The 20,153-nt window shown below is 47.8% G+C and overlaps 2 protein-coding genes across 2 annotated transcripts; one reads left to right on the forward strand and one right to left on the reverse strand.

The window, feature by feature from the left end:
* Positions 1-11,804: 11,804 nt before the first annotated feature.
* Positions 11,805-17,581, forward strand: LOC100832419 (prostaglandin E synthase 2). Its single transcript, XM_003581543.3, has 6 exons — positions 11,805-12,191; positions 13,588-13,722; positions 13,839-13,914; positions 15,833-15,927; positions 16,879-17,046; positions 17,157-17,581. Exons 1-6 carry the CDS (start codon positions 11,885-11,887, stop codon positions 17,318-17,320), a joined length of 945 nt encoding a protein of 314 aa, XP_003581591.1. The 5' UTR covers positions 11,805-11,884; the 3' UTR covers positions 17,321-17,581.
* A 930-nt stretch (positions 17,582-18,511) lies between these two features.
* LOC100838873 (heavy metal-associated isoprenylated plant protein 27) lies at positions 18,512-19,733 on the reverse strand. The gene is made up of 3 exons (XM_003581556.4): positions 19,532-19,733; positions 19,360-19,435; positions 18,512-19,039 (listed from the first exon to the last, which is right to left on the reverse strand). The coding sequence occupies exons 1-3, from the start codon at positions 19,610-19,612 to the stop codon at positions 18,729-18,731; spliced, it is 468 nt and encodes a 155-aa protein (XP_003581604.1). The 5' UTR covers positions 19,613-19,733; the 3' UTR covers positions 18,512-18,728.
* Between the last annotated feature and the right edge of the window lie 420 nt (positions 19,734-20,153).

The following is a 20,153-nucleotide window of genomic DNA, read 5'->3' on the forward strand; positions in this document are numbered from 1 at the left end:
CGAAATAAGGCTCTCTCAAGGGGAATGCGGCCGAGCCACTATGATAGTGCACCCGACGACGCAAGGCATGGATGGCATGCACTACCATAGTGTCTTCGCGGCAGCCCCTGCTCCTTGTGGAGTTGTCTCAAGGAGGGACGCGGCAGAAGGCACCGGTGCACCAGAAGGCACCGGTGCATGCCGCGACCCGTGGGCAGCCCACGGGCATCACAATGCACAAGATTCCACCCTTTCCTGCAGGTTAGATTCTTACCAGGCCCGAGGTCTGCAAATTTTTTCGAAATTCACGAAAATACACAAAGCAACACGGACAAACTCCTCCTGCCTCCCAGACCCCGGGCACAAAGGGGTCGGTGCCAAACTTGGATGTGAGCATTTCATTTCCCAGGCACAGCGGTTGCACGGTGCACGTTGGGGGGGAGCTCGGCAACTGCACGTCCCATGATGCACGTTGTGGGAAGCCCAGCAACTGCATGTCCAGTGATGCACGTTGCGGGAAGCCCGGCAACTGCATATCCCGTGCCGGAACGATCCGGCAACGGGTTTATGTTTTTGAGGCTCCAACAGCCCCCTGCTCACAACCAAGTATGGAAATACACTTTTGTGCACTTAAAGCAGGAGACAGAAGAAGGAGGAACATGCGAATAAACAAGGCGAATTCAAAGCTCAAAAGCAAAACACTTATCTTTATTCACAATAACTAGTGGTTTACACATGGGGGCTGCCCGGCTACACTAGTTCGAGAGGTATGCATCGGCGGCATCACCTGAGGGTTGGGCTCCGCCGCTTCACGGGTAGAACTTGCGCAAGTGCTCAATATTCCAACTATTGGGCACCAGCAAGCCGTCTTCGGTTTCCAGCCGGACAGCCCCCGGCCTGGTCACCTGCACTACCCGGAAGGGGCCCTCCCATTTCGGAGTCGACTTGTTCCCGGCCTTCGTTCCTTGTATCCGGCGCAGGACAAGGTCTCCGTTCTCGAGCCCCCGGGGGCGGACTCGCCTGTCGTGATAACGACGGAGTCCCTGCTGGTAGCGCGCGGCTCGCACAGCAGCCCAGCATCGAAGCTCTTCGATGAAGTTTAGATCGTCAACCCTTTGCTCGTGTTGGCTGGTGTCACCGTACGCGCGCACCCGAGGAGATCCGTGCTTGAGCTCGAGGGGCAGCACCGCTTCTGCCCCGTAGACAAGGGCGAAAGGAGTTTCGCCCGTTGCCCGACTAGGTGTGGTCTTGATTGACCACAGCACGGGCTGGAGTTCTTCGACCCAGTGTTTCTCGTGGCCTTTGAGCTTGTCAAAAGTTCTTGTCTTGAGCCCCCGCAGCACCTCTGTGTTGGCTCGCTCCGCCTGTCCGTTCCTCCTCGGGTGAGCAACGGACGCGAAACGCAGCTTAGTGCTCATGTCTTCGCAATAGGCTTGAAACGCCGCACTCGTGAACTGTGTGCCGTTGTCAGGAATGATGCTGTTACGCACACCAAACCGGCACACAATACCTCTGAAGAACTTGATTGCCGCTTGGGCGGTCACCTTCCGCACTGGTTCCACCTCCACCCACTTGGACAACTTGTCGATGGCTACGAACAAATATTCGTAACCGCCAACCGCCCTCGGTAGCTTACCGACGATGTCGAGCCCCCAGACCGCGAACGGCCACGAGGAAGGGATGACATGTAGGGCCTGCGCCGGCTGGTTGCTCTTCTTCGAATGGGGGAGGCCACATGGTGTGAACATATGTGCCTCGATGTATTTCCTCCAACAGTGCGCGCCCTTCATCCTGCGGCACGCATATGAGCTTGACACCGTTCGCACGCCTGCGGTAGAGGTTCCCATCCACCACAGTGTACATCTTGGCTTGTCGCGCTACTCGTTCGCGGCGACGTCATCTCCCGGGAAAGCCCCTCCTTTCAAGTAGTGGGCGATCTCTTCCGCCCAGAGACGGATCTCCCTGCCAACGCATGCCGCTATGTCAGCGGCATGGACCCCTGCTGCTGCAGGGGTTCTTTCGGTTGCCGGAGGAGCGTCCCCGGCAGCCGGCTGGGGGGCGACTGAAGGAGCCGCTTTCTTCTGACAGAACACCCCCGCCGGACGTTTCCGGCGCTCTGCTGCCATCTTGGCCAGCTCGTCAGCAGCGAAGTTATCCTTCCGCTTGACGTGCTCGAAACGCAAACCTTTGAACTTACGTTCTAGCTTGCGGACCTTCTCCACGTACGGCACCATTTGTGGTCAGTCGTAGTCCTTGTTCACCTGGTTTATCACGAGCTGAGAATCCCCACGAACAACCAGGCGCTTGATGTCGAGGGCAACCGCGCCCGCAACCCGGCGAGCAAACCCTCGTACTCCGCCGTGTTGTTGGTGGAGTTCGGGAAGTCGAGTTGGACAGCGAACCTCAACTGGTCCCCTGTCGGTGACTCGATGACGACTCCAGCGCCTGCTCCTTGAAGACTGAACGCACCGTCGAAGTAGAGGACCCAGTGGTCCTCGTCCAGCTTGCCGGGCAGGCTGGTCTCCGGTTCATTCTCTTCCATGCCCGTAGACGTCCATTCCGTGACGAAGTCCGCCAAGGCTGTGCTCTTAATGCTTTTGGAGTTGGCGAAATGGAGGTTGAACTCCGACAACTCCATCCTCCATTCGGCCACCCTCCCGGTGGCTTCACAGTTGGTGAGGGCCCGCTTAAGGCAGAACCCGGACACCACCGTGACGCGGTGCACCTGAAAGTAGTGGCGCAGCTTGCGGGACGCAAGGAGAATCCCCAGAAGGAGCTTCTGTACTTGCGGGTACCTCATCCGCGCGTCGCACAACACCGTACTAACGAAGTACACCGGGTGCTGCGCCAACCGCTTCCACGATGCCGAGATTGCCGACTCGGGGGTGGTCCCTGGGTCCGAGGCGGTTGCCGGGGGCCGCTCAGCCCCCTGCCTGCAGCCTCAGTCCCCGGGACATCTTCCTCCCTCTCGGCAACCAGCACCGAGCTGACCACCTAGTCAGTTGCCGCTAGGTAGAGTAGCAGCGGCTCACCCGGCTTGGGGGTGACGAGGACAGCCGGCGACCTCAGGTACTGTTTGAGTTCCCGAAACGCAGCCTCGGCCTCGGGAGTCCAGTCGACTGGACCCTTCTTTTTCATCACCTTGAAGAAAGGCAGGGCACGCTCGCCCAGCCTGGAGATGAAACGTCCCAGCGCGGCAACACAGCCGTTGAGGCGCTGGACATCCTTCACCTTGCGGGGGGCCTCCATCTTCTCGATGGCTTCTATCTTGCTCGGGTTGGCCTGTATCCCCCAGTGTGAAACCAAGAAACCCAGAAGCTGCCCGGAGTTGACACCGAAGGTGCACTTTTCGGGGTTCAGCTTGAGCTTGATCCTGCGGAGGTTGTCAAATGTCTGCCGCAGGTCATCAATCAGCGAGTCCCCACGCTTCGATTTGATGACGATGTCGTCCATGTAGGCCTCCGCGTTGCGGCCTAGCTGGGGCCCCAAACATTCGTGCAGGGCGCGCTGAAATGTGGAGCCCGCGTTCTTTAACCCGAAAGGCATGCATGTATAACAATAACAGCCAACCGGGGTGATGAACGCTGTCTTCTCCTCATCCTCGACCGCCATCTTAATTTGATGGTAGCCGGAGAAAGCATCCAGAAAACTCAGCAAGTCACATCCAGCGGTTGAGTCAACTATTTGATCGATATGAGATACAGGGAAGGGATCCTTGGGGCATGCGCGATTAAGATCTGTAAAATGTACACACATACGAAGCTTATTCCCTGCTTTAGGCACTACTACAGGGTTAGCCAGCCAACGGTACAGAACTTCCCTGATCGCCCCGGCAGCCTTGAGCTTGTCCACCTCTTGTTTGATGAAATCCTTACGCTCTTATGCTTGCCGGCGAACCTTCTGCTTGACGGGGCGCGCGTCCGGGCGCACCGCGAGCCGATGCTCAATCACCTCCCTGGAGACTTCGGGAAGATCCGACGGTTCCCAAGCAAACACGTCGGCATTATCCCGGAGGAAGGTGATGAGGGCGCTTTCCTATTCGGCGGTAAGGTTCGCACTGACGGTAACGGTGCGTTCCTTGTCGCCGGCTTGGAGGGGCAGCTTCTTCACCTTCGCAGCCTCCTCCCGGAGCTTCTGCCCCTTGCCGGGGCGCGAGCTCGAGCCTGCGCCTCCCCCGGCAAGCTCTTGCGGGGTAGCGCGGGCCTTCTTCGTTACCGGGGCATCGCTCGACAACCTGTCGCCTCCGGCAGCGTCTTCGTCACTGGCGTCAGCTGCGGCAACGGACGGATGACTTCGCCAACGCACCAGGCCACGTCCTTGAGGTCGCACCTGATGGAGAGGTATGCGTCTCATACATATGACCTACATCCAAATATCAGGCACGGCGTCTGGGACGGCGTTCCGGGGGTGCCTGTGGCGTCGTCCAGCCATACCTATGAGGTGGCACTACGTTGCGCGGAGGAATCACGGACCCATCCTCACGATACTGTGTATCCTCCTGTGTGGGGTCTGGTGGCGGAGTACTGAACATCCAGCTGTGTTGGACAGAATAGTCCTCTCCTTGAGCGTGATCCTGCTCACTACCCCACGAGGGTTCGGACAACGACGACTGATGCCCGTAGGCTCCTGCATGTGGGAAAGTACTTAGCATTACGATTGCGTAGCAGTCATGGTAATGAACACAATAGATAGAAATATACATACCCTTTGACTGGGTCTGTGGACGAAACTCGAAGTTCATCCTGGGACTCTGCTGGTGCTGCCACGACGAACTTCCAGCCTCAAAAGAGGGCTGTTGTTGGTGCCACGCCGAACCTCCAGCCTCAAAAGAGGGCTGCTGCTGGTGCCAATAGTCGAAAGAAGACTGCGGCTGGTGCCACGACGAACCTCCGGCCTGCTCGGGAGGAAGTGGCCTGCATGTCGACTGCTCTGGTAGACGTGGACGCGGGTGGTGTCGGGGGCATGGTGCTTCCTGCTGACGTGGCCGCTGCTGGTGCGTGGAGTGACGAGGGGGCCGTACGGACGCCTGGTGGTGAACGACGTCCGAAGTGCGGATGCACATGATAGCCGCGTAAACAGAGCGTAGCTTCTCCTCCATTCGTCTAAGCCAGGACTGGTGCGGCTCCCGTGGTAGTAGAAGTGGACCGGTCGAAAGCAAACGTCCATACGTAGCGAACTCGGCCTGTAAATCCTGTGTCAACTGACCTTGCAATTGGCACGAAGAGTATTACATATATATGGCAAAGTACGTAACAAACACATGCATTATGTTAAGAGAAGATACTTACCGCCTGCTGTCTAGAACCTGAAGTAGACTTGCTAGGGTACATATCTTGCAAACTCGGCTCAGCTATCTCCTGGGGGTGAGAGTACTGAATGATGGTCAATCGGGTAGCTGTCATGTACCTTTGCAAATATCCGTTGAATAGATCGAGATCAAAGGCCGCCAATGGCCAAACCCGTGTCGTCGCAGTCTCCCACGCTGTGACGTACGACTGAACCCTCTGTAGCCACTGAGTCTGGTTCCTGGTACTTCCCTTCCTGGTAAACCTGAGATCGCAATAGAAAGTTGAACAATTAAAATATGGACAATTCTGGACGACAATCATAAATTGGAGAACTGCACATACCTGTGGACGACCTGTGAAAGTGGATCCTCCGTCGGTGGAGGAACGACCAACTGGCGTGCCCCAAACTGCCTCATGACCCTCTGCTGGGCCATCTCCTCCACACAGACGTCGAAGATGATCTTTGATTTTGTCATCCAGTAAGCGTAATCTCTCGTGCAGACCGTGGACATCCCGCCAGGGTATCTATCCTCGATGGCGTCCTGTGTGTACGGCTCCCAGACAACCGCCTCAGAGTGCAACACGTCGAACTGCTCGTTGAATGATGGGTAGCAATTCCTGACCTGATCGTGTGCAAAGCGTCTCTGTAAAAAAAGGAAGTTAGCTTCATTCATGGTTTATGTAAACTAATGTATGAATTTCACATTCGACATACCTTGCTACGTGTCCAAATTGTCGCGAAAGTAGGCAAGTCGATGTGTTCCAAGTCAAACGACTCCTGCTTAGGGTTAGGGTGATCACCCGTAACGTCTGGTCGGCCGATAGAAAACCTCTCCCACGACCAGAGCTGCAACAATAAATGACATCCAAGCAGGGCTGACTTGGGCGACGCAAGCTGGCAAGCGTTGCACATACCTCGGTACGTAGCCGCTAAGACGACCGAACCCCAACTCCTATGTGTGATGTCGTCACCACAAGTTGCATTCGCGATCTCCACTGCAATAGGGATGTAGCGTGCGCTAATGGTGGTGACGTGGTTCTCGGTGAACATCACCTTCCTGAGAAGCCACATTATATATGCCTCAAGGCTCCGAGTGATCTGAAGCTCAGTCATTTGGGTCTCTGGATACCCAAACTTCTGAATCTGCATGCAACAAAAACCAATTGTTAGTAAACCCATGCAAGTATATGAGCTATGCTCTTAGATATATTAACTTAAAACACATCAATCTAACCTGGTAATTGAGCAACCAATCTAGCTTAGATCTGTGAGCCTCCGAGGTGAGTGGCCCAGCTCCTGCAAGAATACCTTGAAAACGCAGGGCACAAATTAACACATAGTTCCACAGAGAGTACAAATTAAAACACAGGGCACGAATTAACACATACCTTGAAAGCGTAATGCCATACCCTCCTGCCAATCAGCTGGTGCCTCCAACGGTCCTATGGGATCACCCACCAATGGTAGTCCCAGCAGCATCGACACATTCTAGAGAGTAGGAGCCATCTCTCCCCAGCGAAAGTGAAACATGTGTGTTTCGGGCCTCCATCTGTCCACTAAGCAGCTCAGCAGCGAGTGGTCAATTTGTAGCCGTGTAGAGTTGAAGCCTCGTTGCTCGCCCTCTACCATTTCCGCACGAGTTGCCTCAACAAGTCATGTGAAAGGTAAAAGGCCAGCCCACTTCAAACTGCATAAATAAAATGGAAATGCAAGGGATGAATAAATAAAATGTAAATGCAAGGGATTATTGAATGAAATGTACATGCAAGGGAGGGATGATTGAATAAATACCGCTGAATCCAGGCAGGGTGTATCATCCAATTTTCCTTAGGAGTGCGCGTGACAAGGGGCTCGACACTCCTAGGATGCGCCACCAATCGAGCAGCCCGATGCTTACTCTCAATCTCTGGAAATAGCAATGATACTCTCTCCATTTTGTGCCTGCAACATTTATAAACATAGTTAGACATACAAATTAAAGTTAAGCATAGTTAAACTGAGAGTACATATTAAAACATAGTTGAGCAAAGCGTAAAAATTAACACACAGTTCCACACAGAGTACAAATTAAAACATAGGGCACAAATTAACACTTAGTTTCACAGAGTACAAAATAAAACTTAATTCCACATAGAGTACAAATTAACACATAGTTTCACGGAGTACAAATTAACACATAGTTTCACATATAGTACAAATTAAAACATAGGGTACAAATTAACACATAGTTTCACATATGCATGATAAGCCTAGTTTCTTCCTCTCCCTCGTCGTCCACGTCTCCCTCTTCCAAAGGCAGTAGCTCCACTAGTACCGAAAGTTGGACAATAAGTGTCCATGTGGCCAAAATGGTTGCATAGAAAACATTGTCGTGACGGTCCTCTAGCTTCAGATTCATCCATATCATTTCGGATGCGCCTGGACGGGCGTCTGCCTGTGCCTGTCCGCAGTAGCCCGGGGTCAGGGATGTATCGCCTTTCACCAGGGATTACCTTGTTGAAATTGCCCATTGCACGAAACACTAGCATCTCACCCGTCCATGTGCTAAGCACAGACTCTTTCAGGTAATAGGGAGACACAAATGAGATTGCGTCCATCCCTAGCTGCCCGCAAGCAGCAAGTACATGTGAGCTAGGAAGGTGAAGCAACTTTGGTTTGTTGCAGGTGCACTCACACGTTGGCCACGCTTCATTTCCAATCTTCACCTCCTGTGTCCTCAATTCATTTCCAACGCCGAACTTGTCAGTTGGCAAGTGCACCTCAAACCTGTGTTCTTGATTACCGATGGCGACGACAGTATGAGACCTAGCTTTTTCCATCTTCTCATCCATGTACTTCATAATCTTTTCACAGTACGGTGTATTTGGGTTGTTCATGATATGCATTTCAGCTCTCTGTCATGTTTCTCTGAAATACTTCACCGTGCCATGGAAAATACCCTCGACGATGGCTGTAAGTGGTAAAGCCCTATTTCCCCTCAGGACACAGTTGTATGTCTCTGCCAGGTTAGTAGTCATGATGTCGTACCTAGCGCCATGTGTGTCGTGCAGCAAAGACCACCGCTCCAGAGGCTCGTGCTCTATCCACTGCTGAAAGTTTTTAATCTGCCTCCCAACCCTTCTCCTAGTGCCGGGTGGGTCAAACCCTGGCAAGTCACAAAGCCCAACAGGTTCTTCCTCAGATGGTCCTGTTCCAACTGATGTCTGTGCAGCCACTTCTGCTACATGTGCTGCTACCGCCGCGTTTCGTGCCGCTGTCCTCTCCCTAACATGTTTCTTCGTGAACTCATCAAGATAACCACGTACCCTAGTGTACTTCCATTGTTGGTTATGTTTGCAGAGTTTCTTGAATAGATTCATAAGTGACTTGTTCCTGAACTGCGAGAAGAAGTTGGCCCCCAAATGCCGCATGCACCAACGACTCTGCATGTCCTGCCATGGAGTCTGTTCATCAGGCCCAGGGTTTGTCAGTGTCCTTATCGCACTGCGCATGCCTACATGTCTGTCATGAAGGATGCACACATTCGGCTTATCATGCACAACTGCTCTCTTGAGCTGCCTGAAAAATCATAACCAATTTTCAGTGTTCTCACCCTCCACAAAAGCAATTGCGAGCGGAACGATTTGATTGTTGCCGTCTTGATCAATGGCGGTCAAGATCTGCCCCCGTATTTGCCAGTGAGAAAAGTGTCATCTACGCATAATACCGGTCGACAATGATGGAAAGCTTGGACGCATACACTGAAAGTGAAGAACAGTCGTTGCAGCACCCTCACAGTTGGATACTCTGGGTGCAGGAAGTGTTGGATGTCGACATAGGTGGCTGGATTACGGGCTTGCAGTGTATGGAGGAGGCGGACAACAGAGTCGTACGAGTCGAAAAGCGAACCAAATCTTTCCTCAAGAGCCCTCTGCTTAGCCCTCCAAGTCTTGCCATACGAAATGTTGTACTTAAACCTTACCCTGACCTTATGCATGATGGTCTTCACTTCCATTGCTTTGCTCTCCACTATCTCCGTGTAAAGCAACCGAGCAAGAAGCGTCGACGAGAGGTTACGATGGTCTTGAGGGATACTGGGAATGACACATGTTTGCAACACCAAGTCACTCACAACCCAATCTGTGTCATACTTAGGAACATAGCCATGCACCCTCCCGGTACATTCTATTTGTTCGCGCTCCATTGTCAGATATTTTTGTGAAGAGACTGTTGTTTTGAAAACCCTTTGCGTGGACATTGCCCAAGCAACTATGGCATCCTGCAGATGTTTCTTGTCAGGAAATCTAGCACCCTTCGCAATGTTGTTCTGATGATATTGCCATGCAGAGTCGTGCCCATCGTTCACGGTCATAGCTGAAGAGAAGTGCGGATTCCATGATGCAGGAATCGGCACCTCCTCTTCGTCCGACTCATGAGACTCATCGTCATAAGAACTACGACCATCTGTATCTTCATCCTCCATTTCGTTTTGCAAGTGACCATCTTCTTCGTCCGCATCTGCCTCGCCAGTGTACTCATCCTCTCCTACTGCCCCGGAGCTCTAGCCTGATTCATAACCACCACCTCCAGCATTCGACACAGAGTTTGCATTGGACAAGTCATAACTTGATTCACCCTCGCCTTCAGCTGGATTGGTCTCATGAGCGACAACCTGGATTAAGGCGACAGGTGTAGTTCCCCTTTTCTCGCAACTTTCTAACCAGCGCACCCACTTTGATGTCCGGTCTATCGGCCTCAAAACCCATAAAATATTTGAACTTGGCTTGGTCCACAATGCTTGCACACGGACGGTGTATGTTTCAGGATTGACCGCTAAACATCTTACCAACCATTCCTGCAGCTGACTAAACGTCCATGTTTGAGGGGCCGTTAGATCCAACTCCACATACTTAAACTGACTCAGATCAGCTCCGTGCTCGGTTGTTAAGACAGTACCGGAACCGTAGTAAAAAACAAACTTCACTACACCGGACATCTCTGATGCCTAAAAAATGTTTATAAAAAATATTATGACGCGTCAAATACTGAGCAGTACGGCATATTAAAAATATTAATACGCGTCAAATACTAACCAGTACGGCATATTAAAAATATTAGTACGCGTCAAATACTAACCAGTACGGCATATTAAAAATGTTTAGATGCGTCAAATACTAAGCAGTACGGCATATTAAAAATATTAATACGCGTCAAATACTAAGCAGTATGACATATTAAAAATATTAATACACATCAAATACTAACCAGTACGGCATATAAAAGATATTATGACGCGTCAAATACTTAGCAGTACGGCATATTAAAAAATTTTAGACACGTCAAATACTAAGCAGTACGGCATATTAAAAATATTAGTACGCGTCAAATACTCACCAGTACGGCATATTAAAAATGTTTAGACGCGTCAATTACTAAGCAATACGGCATATTAAAAATATTAATACGCGTCAAATACTAAGCAGTACGGCATATTAAAAATATTAATACGCGTCAAATACTAAGCAGTACGGCATATTAAATATATTATGACGCGTCTAATACTAAGCAGTACGATATTAACCGTTGTCCAAAATAATGAGCACTACCAAACGCTAAAACATACTTCTGGTATCACCACCATTGCTCCAATCAAAACAAATATATTGAAGAAGTACACACGTATCCTCATAAATATCATGTGTCTAACCAGTACACACGTATCCTCATAAACATATACATTATAAGATAAATACGTGAGAGAGTAGGATTTACCCTTGAAGCGTGTGAACCCAACCTCGAGCAGCCTCACGGTCACCGGATGAGCACCACCACCTCCAAACTCCTCCAAACCACCACCATTGCTCCAACTTTGCACCACAAAATTAGCTCCACATGGCCAATAAAAACAGTAGATCGAGGTGTCTTTGGGTGCCAACTGGGTAGGGGATGCGATTTTGTGGGTAAAATGGGATCAAAATGCACTAATTTGAGCTAGAAAATGGGGACATTTGAGGAGGAAATGAAGAACACAGAAGAGAAGAAGAGAAGGAGCTGGCTGCTGTGAGAACCAGTAGAGGAGGAAGAAGATGGGCGAGCAGAGGAGGAAGAAGATGGGCTGCTCGACTCGGGCACGCACGGGAGGGATGGGAAGGGAAAGTGAAAAAGAAAAAGGGAAAGATTCCGGCCCGGAACCCACCAAGCCGCAGTCGGCCACGGCGAGGCCGACTGGCCAGTCGGCCTGGGCAACGCCGACTGGGCTTCAGTCGGCCTGAGCCAGGCCGACTGGCGGGTGGGGGCCCCGCGCGCTCGGCAGCCGGCTTGCAGTCGGCCTCCGACTGGGCTCATTCGGCCTCGCCTAGGCCGAGAGCGCATTATTTTTGTAAATTTTGAAAAACGCGTATTATTTTTGAAAATAATTAAAAAATTCGTATTATATAAAAAAAATTGAGGATAGTGCGCTTGTGACGGGCGCTAAGCAAAAAATTTAGATTATGAAATAGTTTCGCTACACTTCATTTTTTGATTTAAAGTGATTTGGTTCCTCAGGTCGAGAGACCCCTCCTCCTAAAGCGAAGCCACCCCTTTTCTCGACGCCGACGAGGCGGCTACTCCGAAACCCTAGAACCCTCTCGTCACGATGAGGTCGCTTCGCGCGGCGCACACCCTTGCGTCCCGCTCGCTCCTCCTCTCCGCGCGCGCGCTCCACGGCACGGCCTGCCCCGGCGCGGCCGCGGCCGCGGGCGGCCGCTGGGGCGCCCCGCCTCCGGCGCCATCCTCGCGGGTGGTGCCCGCCGGGATCGCCGGCGCGGTGTCCTTCTCCCTGACATTCGCGACGGTGGCGGCGGCTGAGGTGCAGGCGAAGGAGCGATTGCCCGTGGATCTGCTCCCGCAGAACGTGGTGCTGTATCAGTATCAAGCATGCCCCTTCTGCAACAAGGTCCGAGGTGAGATACCTGTGCTCCGTTCATGCTGACATCAAGCATTTTCGATTCGCAGTTCACCTCTTGGTTTCCTTCTGATCTTGTTACAACATGTCCTTACAAATACGGTTCTGCAGTATTATGTTAGATTTGTTTTTTTTATGTTGGAAGAATTGTTCTCACTGGATCGAAAATGTTTCTGAGCTTAAGCGGGATATTTGTGCTCCTTGTTGCCCCTGTCATGATTGTGTCAGTCGAACATTTTGGACCGGTATCTGATCAGTTCTCCTTATTCGAAATGCTCTCAAAGCGCAACTGTTACCATTGTAGCGAGTGTGAAATGTAGTTGCTGCTGCAGAAGTGCAGATAATCCTTTGTCCAGCTCTTTTGGAAAAATCTTTAATCGTATCATTGAACACCTCTGTACATGTACTTCTCTACTGCATGACTTGGTGATTCCATCAGTTGTCTGGCTATGTGTTATTCTTGTTTGAGCTGTGTACTTATTTATTACAAATCGTATTAGATTCATCTAGCCAGGCAAACTTATATGGTATAAAATACCTGCTACAAATTGATAGGCTGCTTCATCAACATTAATACATGATATTTCCATCTGGTTGATACTTCTATTTGTGTAACTATAAGAAATATCTTAATTGTAAATCCTCACTCATCTGATTAATTTTGTTATCCAACTTGGTGGTAAAAACTGCATTGCTTGAGGCTACGCGTAGCTTATCGCAGCTATTGCCTGACGTAGTTTCTGTGGATCACAAGTTCAGTAGGCTAGATGAATTGCAGGAAATAAAAATTGCAGGCATGTGTAACAAAGGAATTACATTTCATGGCTGGTAAAATTTTATGCTAAATGAAAGCGAAGGTATTATCCAAAAGAGGTGTTTGATATGTCTACAGGGAAAATTCAGGATGTTGAATGAAACTACCTTCTGTAATAGAGACAAGAGGAGAGGGAAGTCATATTTTATTGTGGACTCCACTGGAACAATGGCTATAGATTTCTGATAGTGCGCAGTTCCTTTAAAAACTATATTCCAGGTGAACCCTAATTAATGCTTACATTAGGTGTCTATTGTTGAGTAGTTAAGAGTGTTCTAACCGTAAAACCATCAAAGTTGCCTCTTGAGCAAGGAAATTAAATTGCATTCTTGTCTGTGTTGGATCACTAAGTGGCAAGCTTAGTGCAAGGACAGCTGCACAGAGAAACCTGATAGACTAATTTCGTTATTGCATTTTCATAACAGACTAAGAGTCATGGTTTATTTTTTAGCATTTCAAAAGGGTGTTAGTTATTCGGAATTCAGAGGATTCAAAGTTGATTGCTAGATATCAGTAGGTTGTTCTTTATCTGTCTGAAGATTTCTTCCAATCCAACTATTCTTTATTGGTTTTGTTACAGCTTTTCTAGACTATCATGATATACCCTACAAAGTTGTGGAAGTTAATCCACTGAGTAAAAAGGAAATCAAGTGGTCTGAATACAAGAAGGTCCCAATATTGACTGTAGATGGTGAACACCTGGTTGATTCATCAGGTTACACTTGTACTCACTTTCTTTTGCAGTTCACGTTCTTTACATTGTTGCATGTTCTTCTGTTCATATGCTTAAACTCCTATTTAAACTCATTTTGTTTGATCTCTTGTTGTCAGATATAATCAATATATTACAGCGGAAGATCAGCCCTGATGATGACGTCATGAGTGAAGAGGAAGCAAAGTGGCGCAGGTATCTTGTTAATATGGATCGGAGGGAGTACTTTCTCTTTCTTTTTTTGATGTGCCATTAGTTTGATCTTGTTCCTGATGCTCCTTCTCTTTATCTTTTTGTGTTATAATGCTATGATTACTATATGTGCAAATATGCTTCCAGCATTTGAAATATTTTGTACAAAAGCATCATGTAATATTACCACTGTTTCATTTACAAGTTTTATTGGCTCTTTTGTTCAGTTTTTTGTTGCAAGTTAATTGACGAAACCAAGACCTTGCTCAATCCCACCTTGACTCATCAATACTAACACTACCAGACCTAGCTGCTACTATCCGTCTGCCCTGGTGCAGAGGTGGTCCTCTGCCTCCTTAGCCTCTGCACCATAGTTACCGGATTCGCTGAAATGAGCTTCGAACCCGAATCCGGGTCGATCGTTCCCGATCGGGGTTCAAAATCACTCGGGTTCAGTCGGCGTTCGAGCCCTGATTCGCTATCTTAGGCGAACCCAGAACGGATCGCTCTCGCCTGGCACTAGCTATGACCATCCACGTGAGGACAGTGACGATGGCGAAGGCATGGGAGGTGGCCCTTCGTCGTTGCTCCTCCTGCAGGCTGGTGGCGGTCGGCCCTTAGTCGTCAATCCTCATGCGTGCTTCATGGCAGCCGGATCCTCTCCTCGGCTCCTCCATCTTAAGCAAGAGCAGGCGGAGAGAGGGCCGGGGGGCGTCCAAACAGGAAAGGAGGAGGAGATCGATTCGTAACTGGAGGCGGCAGCGACGACTTAGGGCACAGCCGCACAGGGGAGTTCCTGATCTCAGCAAGCTAGTGGCCGTGGACCTGTTTGGGCTGAGCCAGCCTGCTAACATATCTTCTATTTTATTTTATTTTTTTCTTGTGTTATTGATCTGGGATCTTCTGCGGTTTATTTTCTGTAGACCTTGTACTTCTGTATTTTGAATCTGAAATATCTGGTTCGCAAACCCGACCTGCGATTCACGAATCACAGGTGTGTACCCCCGAACGAACCCGATTCATATTAGGTAGCGAATCCCGAACAGCAGATTCGAATTGCGAATCGAGCGAATCGCGAATCTGGAAACTATGCTCTGCACTTCCACCCTAGCATGGTGATGCCCGTCCACCTCTAATCGCGAATCCCAGAGCTCGTTATGCTGCTATGCTGCCTGAACTGATGTTGCGCTGGTGTTCTGCAGATTGCTTTAAGCAGCTGAATTACTTTTGCACTTGTGACCTGTGCTGATGTTTTGATGTTGTGAAAGTACTTGACTGAGAAATGGAATAAACCATACTCTTATAAATTGGTATTTTAGGTTGATTTTCTTTCTTTCTTTTTTGTTATCTCGTTGGACATTTATTAGAAACCTAAGTTTGTCGCAAAACCGAACACCCATACCTACTGCTTCTATCATGGTCTGAAATTACATAGATTTAGTGATTACTTTCTTGTAGTATTTGTAAGTCTTTGTGATTACATCAAAGTTGAGTATGCAAGTACTTAATGGTCTGAAATTACATCATGCTTCTATAATTACCGAACACCAATACCTACTGCTTCTATCATACTTCTATCATGGTCTGAAATTACATCAAAACATCTTTGTGATTTTTACTTGAGTATGCAAGTAGTTAATCCTCATGCACAAAGCACTTAGACTTGTACTTCTTAAATCGCTGGTGTGATTTATTTACTGAGTTGAACAATAAACTCTTGTGGAGTGTTTCATTACTGTTTTTCACGTTCTTTGGAAATATGTGCAAATAACTTGTCATGATGTCTGCTCGCACCAATGTTTCGACGCAAATTAGGACCTGCATGAGTACTGCTGCTGGTATTAGGGGCTAGTTGATTACATCGTCTAAAAACTCATATATACTAGAGCATGACAGTTTTCTTTATTTTTCTTTGGCCTAGGTGGGTTGATGAGCACCTTGTGCATATATTATCGCCAAATATATACAGGACGACTTCAGAGGCTCTAGAATCTTTTGATTATATTGCAAAGCATGGTAAACCTATAGAATTCAACTTCCTTACATGTCCTTTTTTTAATGCTTTGAAGATGTTCTACTTCCAATAAATTCCTTGTCCTTCAGAACTGTAGGAGACAATATCTGTGTTAATGTGTTCTCAACATGGAGAGCCTAGTTTATTACGAGGTGATATTTGATTGCAAACAAGCTTCCATGATGTTCTGAAAGCAGTTATCTGCTTCAAATGATTTTACAATTCTGCTTGCGATATCTTACAAAGGTTATTAATAGATCCAGTCAATGATATTGCTTTAATAACTGGCAACCTTTATCCCCACGGTGTGTGGATCTGTTACATCTTTATCTCATATTTCGTTGTTAATCACCTCGTATATTGCCTGGAAGTTTCTTTGGTAATTGTATTCAGCTTAATGTGAACAGCACTGCGCTCGATCTTGCTTAATACTATACAATGTATGGGACCTCTCACGCAGGGTTTGCTAAGCTAACAATCCAAATTGGTTTTGTTTTGTTCTGACATGACATGAACCTAACAGCTCCATCTATGAACTGTAAAACTATCGAGTGATATTGACCTACATATAGCAATGTCTGTGGAAGGTAAAATTTGTAAACACTGCATGAAATGATTTACATACCTAATGGGCCTTTCTTTTTACCAAGAGGGCAATAGGTTTTTTGTAGTACTCCCTCCATCCCGGAATAAGTGACGTGGATTTGTATAAGAGTATGCAAATCCACGCCACTTATTTTGGGACGGAGGGAGTAGTTGCTATCACATAATAAAAAGTATATCTGAAAATGGTACAGATGTGGTGATCTGTTTGACACCCAGAATAAAAAGCTACAGGAGATGGTCATTGCGTTGGTTCATGTTTTCAGAAACTCAAATTTACTGGTGTTACTGATTTGAACGATGCTTATACATATTACAATTCATTCTGATCCACCCAAACTCTGATGCAGGCAACTTTAGTACTGTTGAGCGGTTTGCTGCAAAGTATGCTGGTGCTGCAGCAATGTACATGGTGTCCAAGAAGCTTATGAAGAAATACAATATTACCGATGCGCGTGCTTCATTGTATGAAGCTTGTAACACATGGACGGAAGCCCTGAACGGAAGAAATTTTCTTGGTATCCTATTTCTCCATATGTTAAAATCAACGCAAGAGGAAATTATGTATACATGGAATTTTAGTCTGTTGTGTTAACTTTGCTTTTGTTTATTTTTCATCTTTATCCAGGGGGCTCCAAGCCTAACTTGGCAGATCTTGCAGTCTTTGGTGTTCTGAGACCTATCCGATACTTGAGATCTGGAAAAGATATGGTTGAACATACTCAAATTGGTGAATGGTACCAACGGATGGAAGATGCAGTTGGAGAACCATCAAGGATCCAGGACGAGTAAAAGAAAACAACCAGCAATAGATTCTCTTTCATTACTGAAGTCCGCAGTTAGGATGGGTGGAATGGAATACATGTCTTCCATAAGCACTAGAAATATTCAAATTTTTGCCAAATTTTAGTAGTATCCAATAATGTTGTGACATATACAAAGTAAACGCACGCACAGTTGGACATAAAACATAGTACTTCACAGTCGACATACTGTGCCGAGTGATTGATTTGATGAAGGGAATGGGAAACTCAGCAGTTTATTTTGTCTCAATTCCCTAGTTTCAAATGTTTAGGGGGCTATGTTTTTTGTCCCATTTTTTTTATCTCGTTTTGTTCTTTTCATATATGTGAAAAGAGACAGTAATATGTTTAGTCGCGAAGTACAAACTTGTGATAGTAGTGAGCTACTAGTTTATTGCGTTTTCTGGGATAAACTGCAGTCTACAGACGCAAGTTGTTATATACGTTATGCCATCTCTTGTGCAAGGACGCTTATCTAGACGCAGAAAGAAATCGGAAAAGTCGTGCCTTTCAGCTAGTAATCCCTCGCTATGCCTTTTATTCGGGCAAAAAATTGTATAGTTGTATAAAAAAAAACGTGGCAGACTTCAACTTAATCATTGATGTCAGGCTTTGATTGTGGAGCAAGCTGAAATGCCCCTATAACAAACGTATGAATCAATCATCGGTGAAAATTCTGCGCTTCCTGTTTAATAACTAGTACATGTTCCTTTCAGCAATCAATCACGCAACGCTCCTCTAGTTAATTTAGTTTTTTTAGGCGAAATTTGCTATAGGAAACCGTTATTTTGTGGCTTTTGTCAAAACAAACCGTCGGGATGTGTTTTTCTCCAGTACCATTACAATTTTGTTAACATTTGCTACAAACCTAGAACACATTGCATTGACTAAAATTGAGAATTTCACATTTTTACTTGGTCGACGACCATCTTAAATCTGATTTTGAACACTTTTTTCTTTGTATGAATCGATATTTGACCTCTATTAGGCTTCGCTGTTGGTTGAGGTGGAGGATTTGTACCCTGCATGAGAGGAAACGCTTCTAGACATATTTGTTTAAAGGTAGAATGATAACTCAATGTGAAAAAAATCAAAACTTTCTATTTTGGACCATACAATGTGTTCTGACAAACATTGTAATGATACTTGGCAAAGACACGTTTCGGCGGTGTATTTTGTATTTTAGGTGTACTCTACCCAATTTTCCTTTTATTTTTACGACCTCTAGTTTAGTACTAACACTGCAGAGAACATTGAAGATTCTTTCTCACCGAATCCAACATATTTTACACCACCAGATCGAAACTAGAAAACAAATCCATCAACAGCTACTCCTCCACCTAGAGAAGAGATGGAATCGAACACATGGCAACCAACTAATGAGGATTAACTAGTAACTACATGACGGAGCAGGCGTTGGGGTTCTCGTCGCTGAAGGCGGCGGTGTACCTGGCCTCGGTGGAGGAGGCCCTGGCGAGCGGCGCGGCGGAAGGGTCGCCGATGACGTTGCGCACGTACCCGGCGGGGGCCTTCTTGTCGTAGGCGCCGGGCGCGTAGGGGTGCGCCACCATCTCGTACGGCACGTACGGCCACGGCTCCACCCGCTTCCCCGTCTTGTAAGCCACACGCCGCATCACCTTCGCCGCGTCCACGTACCCCGTCACAGTCACCTTGTTCTGCTTCGCCGTCACCTCCACCGAGCTCACACCTGTTTTAAACATCCAAGTTCATCAGCAAACACCACAGATCTGATCCAGAAAAGACTTGCTTTATGGATTAACTCGAGGTGTTGGTTTTACTTTTTCCCCCCATGGAGCGGCATGTGGGAGAGAAAGGAAGCAGATTCTAATCTCGATCGGAAAAGGTAGTGGAAAATTATATGCAGCCTTTTAATTTTTACTTCTTTCCCCTTTTTGCTTTTTTTTAGATGTGTATGAGAAAGTATGGATTAAATGATGGGTTATCCATTCATTCCTGCCGAGAAAAGAGACTGATTTAAGCACGTGGGTAAGCAGCAGCAGCTGGCACCTTTCATGTCGTCGAGGGCCTTCTTCACCTTCCTCTCGCATCCTTCGCAGTCGATCCTCACCTTCATCTCCACCGTCTGGACAAACCAAAATGAAATCAGATTAAAGTCCACAAAAGAAGTGTTTTCAAATCGAGAATCCATACACATACAGAGATGCTGAGGACTGACTACCTGGAACTGCTTCCTCTTCTTGATGTGCCGGCGAGTCCTCGGCATGTAGCAGAGCTCCGAGAGGACGTCCACGATGCCCATCCTAATCGAATCTCAGATTTCTCGAGTTCGAACTCACTAGATTTCAGAATCAGAGACCAAGAAATGGCACCTTCGAGAGTCTGGCTGTGTGTGAGGAAACATGGTGGGAGCGGGGGGCTTATGATATAGGGCTCCTCGGGAGCGGCTGCACCCAATGGTGCCGCGACACGTGCACATCGACCTTCCTGCTGGTACTAAATGCGGACAGGATTAGGAAAGCGCACGGTGGTTGCAGCTGGGGGAGTGGGGACGATGCCGATGGGGCCCCACACGCAGTCGGCAGTGCCAGCAGCATGGCCGGCTGGTGAACTACCGAGAGTGACCTCACCGCCGCTGCCATGCCAGTCAATCCAGTACTAATACCAGCAAACAGCCAGCCGACCACCACAGGTGCAGTGGTAACTGGCACCTGGGGACTGGCCACTTGCCTTGGATACCAAGCTCGCGTGTGTCCAACGACTCTTATTTTTTTATTGAAAAAAGTTTGTTTCCGATCCTAATTTCATAGACATGGTCTTTCTCAAACATTAAACTCATAATC

Source organism: Brachypodium distachyon, chromosome 5, assembly GCF_000005505.3.
Source record: "Brachypodium distachyon strain Bd21 chromosome 5, Brachypodium_distachyon_v3.0, whole genome shotgun sequence".
NCBI lineage: Eukaryota > Viridiplantae > Streptophyta > Magnoliopsida > Poales > Poaceae > Brachypodium > Brachypodium distachyon.

Coding starts and splice junctions, on each gene's coding strand:
- LOC100832419 (XM_003581543.3), top strand. CDS start 11,885: ATGAGGTCGCTTCGCGCGGCGCACACCCTTGCGTCCCGCTCGCTCCTC. Junction 12,192..13,587: donor CTTCTGCAACAAGGTCCGAG/GTGAGATACCTG, acceptor GTTTTGTTACAG/CTTTTCTAGACTATCATGAT. Junction 13,723..13,838: donor ACACCTGGTTGATTCATCAG/GTTACACTTGTA, acceptor TCTTGTTGTCAG/ATATAATCAATATATTACAG.
- LOC100838873 (XM_003581556.4), bottom strand. CDS start 19,612: ATGGGCATCGTGGACGTCCTCTCGGAGCTCTGCTACATGCCGAGGACT. Junction 19,436..19,531: donor AGAAGAGGAAGCAGTTCCAG/GTAGTCAGTCCT, acceptor TGGTTTGTCCAG/ACGGTGGAGATGAAGGTGAG. Junction 19,040..19,359: donor GGCCCTCGACGACATGAAAG/GTGCCAGCTGCT, acceptor TGTTTAAAACAG/GTGTGAGCTCGGTGGAGGTG.